The sequence below is a fragment of the Centruroides sculpturatus genome, unplaced genomic scaffold, assembly GCF_000671375.1.
Source record: "Centruroides sculpturatus isolate CEXI.00-Female unplaced genomic scaffold, Cexi_2.0 scaffold633, whole genome shotgun sequence".
Lineage (NCBI taxonomy): Eukaryota > Metazoa > Arthropoda > Arachnida > Scorpiones > Buthidae > Centruroides > Centruroides sculpturatus.
Window position 1 is genome coordinate 283,692 of NW_019384853.1, and position 2,846 is coordinate 286,537.

General features: G+C 24.9%; 1 protein-coding gene across 1 annotated transcript in view; it reads right to left on the reverse strand.

Moving 5' to 3' along the window:
• Positions 1–2,846, reverse strand: part of LOC111630507 (solute carrier family 2, facilitated glucose transporter member 1-like) — a 66,027-nt gene that overhangs the window by 22,959 nt on the left and 40,222 nt on the right. The window contains exon 4 of the mRNA XM_023374619.1: positions 2,509–2,633. Coding sequence (XP_023230387.1) covers positions 2,509–2,633 — 125 coding nt within the window. The remainder of the gene's footprint in view (positions 1–2,508; positions 2,634–2,846) is intronic.

Genomic DNA, 2,846 nt, shown 5'->3' on the forward strand with positions numbered 1-2,846 from the left:
TACAATAGCGACGATTATTATTTTAAAAAATTTTTGTTAGGCTTAACATCGATGAAAATTCAACGCAAAATAGGTTAATAGCGATATACTAATATACTAATTACATGGGATATAATAATATACTACACTAATAATGGATTTTTTCATACTTTTCGGTTATCCGACTTTTCAATTATCCGACCAACCCCAGTCCCCAATTAGGGCAGATAATCGAGGTTCTACTGTAATACTACATTGTGCTTACAGAACAAATAAAAAAACGACACAGTTTCAAAATATGGTAAATTAATGCCAAGGTGAACCATTGGGAGATAATGCTTCACCTTAAAATAATGGCAACTTACATTTTCTTTTGATCCCAACAACTAAGCCAAATGTAGCTTCACTACTAGAATTACCTCCCAAACAGGTCCTTCTGATATCATGAAAGCTAATTTTTTTTATGTTGAATGAATATATAGCATGGAGTTAAAATTTTTATTCATTTAAGAGATTAATCTACTGTCAAAATTTATATTATAAAGATCACATTATTTCAAATTTGAAGAAAATAGGTTTGCAGAAATCATAATTACACTATCATCAAATCATCATCGAGCAAAAGTTTCACAAAGGCTAAGCTTAGAAATGTCCATTTTGTCGGTTTTATGTATTATATTTATTACATTAAAATTTTTCTTAAAAACTTTAATATAATAGAATCCACTTATTGAAAATCACAGACATTATCATTAGTCATTTAACATTAACAAATTAGCACATCAAAACAAACTTATAAAATTTTGCTTATTGTAATCAGTCTGGTTAGTTATTTTTCTGAAGATAGAATAAAGATTATTCTTTTTGCTTTCTTTTTGTACAATAAGTCAACATGTGGCTGATAATATACAATTATTATCAATAATTATCAGTCTTAACCACTGATTTTAATATTAACCATTTTAACCATTATTTGCTCACAGTATAATAGTTTAAATTTATAGTATTTCTTATTTAAATTAGATGCTGAATAGGTAATTAATTAATGATTAACAAATTACAGTTATATATTATTTTTTAAATTTTAACATCCTTTTTGTGATCAATCAATAAAATCAGTTTCTACTAATCATATTAAAAGGATTTCCAGTATATATATCTTGCTTAATGTTATCAGTTAATTGTTTTCAGTTTAGATGAGTTTCAAAGTGATTACAATAAGCAGATTCTATTAAATTTGGTAAATGCATATATATATAAAAAAAAAAAGAAATTACATATCAATTTTTAATATTTTTATTTAGCATATACTTTTGGATTTGGAAAATGACTAAAATAATAATGCTGGTAATAATCTGTGGTGTACTGTACTTACAGGGGTGATGGGGTGTTTGATCTCTCTCCAGAGGCTTTAAATAAAATTTAAACTAAAAAAAATTATCTTAAACAACAAATCTAAAATTATTATTAATGAATAATTCAATATCAATCATTCCATTTCTTATTATAGCAAAAAGTTATCAATCACTTGCTTATTCTGTACTATGTTCTAGAAGAAAGATCACAGTTCTGATATTGAGTTTGATCTCAAAGTTTCCTTCTAGATGAAGACATATTGGGAACATTCTAGAATATTTATCTGGCAGATATATACAAGATGTTCATTTGTTAGCTACAAGGGTTAAGGAAAATTTAAATTTTTCTTCATTGTGATTGTATTTACTTTTTAGACCATCTTCCCAGATCACCCCTTAGTTAATCTTAATTATCAATAGTTATACCACTAGTAATAATTCAGTGGAGAGTATAAAATAGGAAAAAGTAAAATACACCCCTCTACTTTGTTGTTATAAAAACTAAGAGAATGTGGAAATTCTTCATTTTTAATTGTAATATTTAGTTTAAAATTTTTGATTTTAAAATTTACAAATTCAATAAATAAAATGGAATTTTACTTATACAAATCAAATTAGATATCAATAAATTTTAAATACTTCTAATTCAAGCTATCAACATACTGTATCATAAAAAATAATTATGAATAAAAATTTAACTACTCTCAATCATAAACAAAATCAGAACAACAACTCAAACTTACAATGAAAGATTTCAGGAAATATAGAATTCAAAGACCTTTAACAATATATAAAAACTAATATGAATCATCAAAATTTGAAAAGAAACTACTTTAAACTAAACAAAAGTTAAATTTCAATCTATCATTTAAATCTAATAATAAACTTTTATTATTGTCAGTAAGATGACTAATCCCATTATTAAAATCCCGTCAATCCTATAATCTATATGGTGGGTATTATAACTAAAAATGCAATAATTAAAATAAAATTTAATTGATTTCGAACTTAAGATATTTAAAAAATATACAGAAAGTAAAGTATTGATGTAAAAAAAATTTAAGTTAATATTCAAAAGTTTAATCATCATCATTCTAAACTTATATACTGTATGTTAATGCTTTAAGTTAAGAAAATGAACATTTTTCTNATACAAGATATTAGGTAATCCTACCACTATAAAAGCCCACAGTTAGTCGTCCCAAGAAAAGCAACTCAATAGAGTTTGCTACTTCAGAAAATGCAAAAAATGCAGCTGACATAAGGCCTAGAGAGTTATTAAGTAGTAGAGTTTGTCGCCTGAAAAATAAATTCCAGTTTAATTGCTGAAATAATTGCAAAATAAGGAATTTTTAAAATCAGAAACATTAAAAATTATAAAAAAACATATCAATGAAATGTTAGCTAATGACCAATTTGTTTTGTTTCTTATTTCTCACAAAATCAATTTACTAAAAAAAAATTCATCCAAAAATTTAATAAAGGGGGATTTTTACTGTTCCGAGCAAAAGT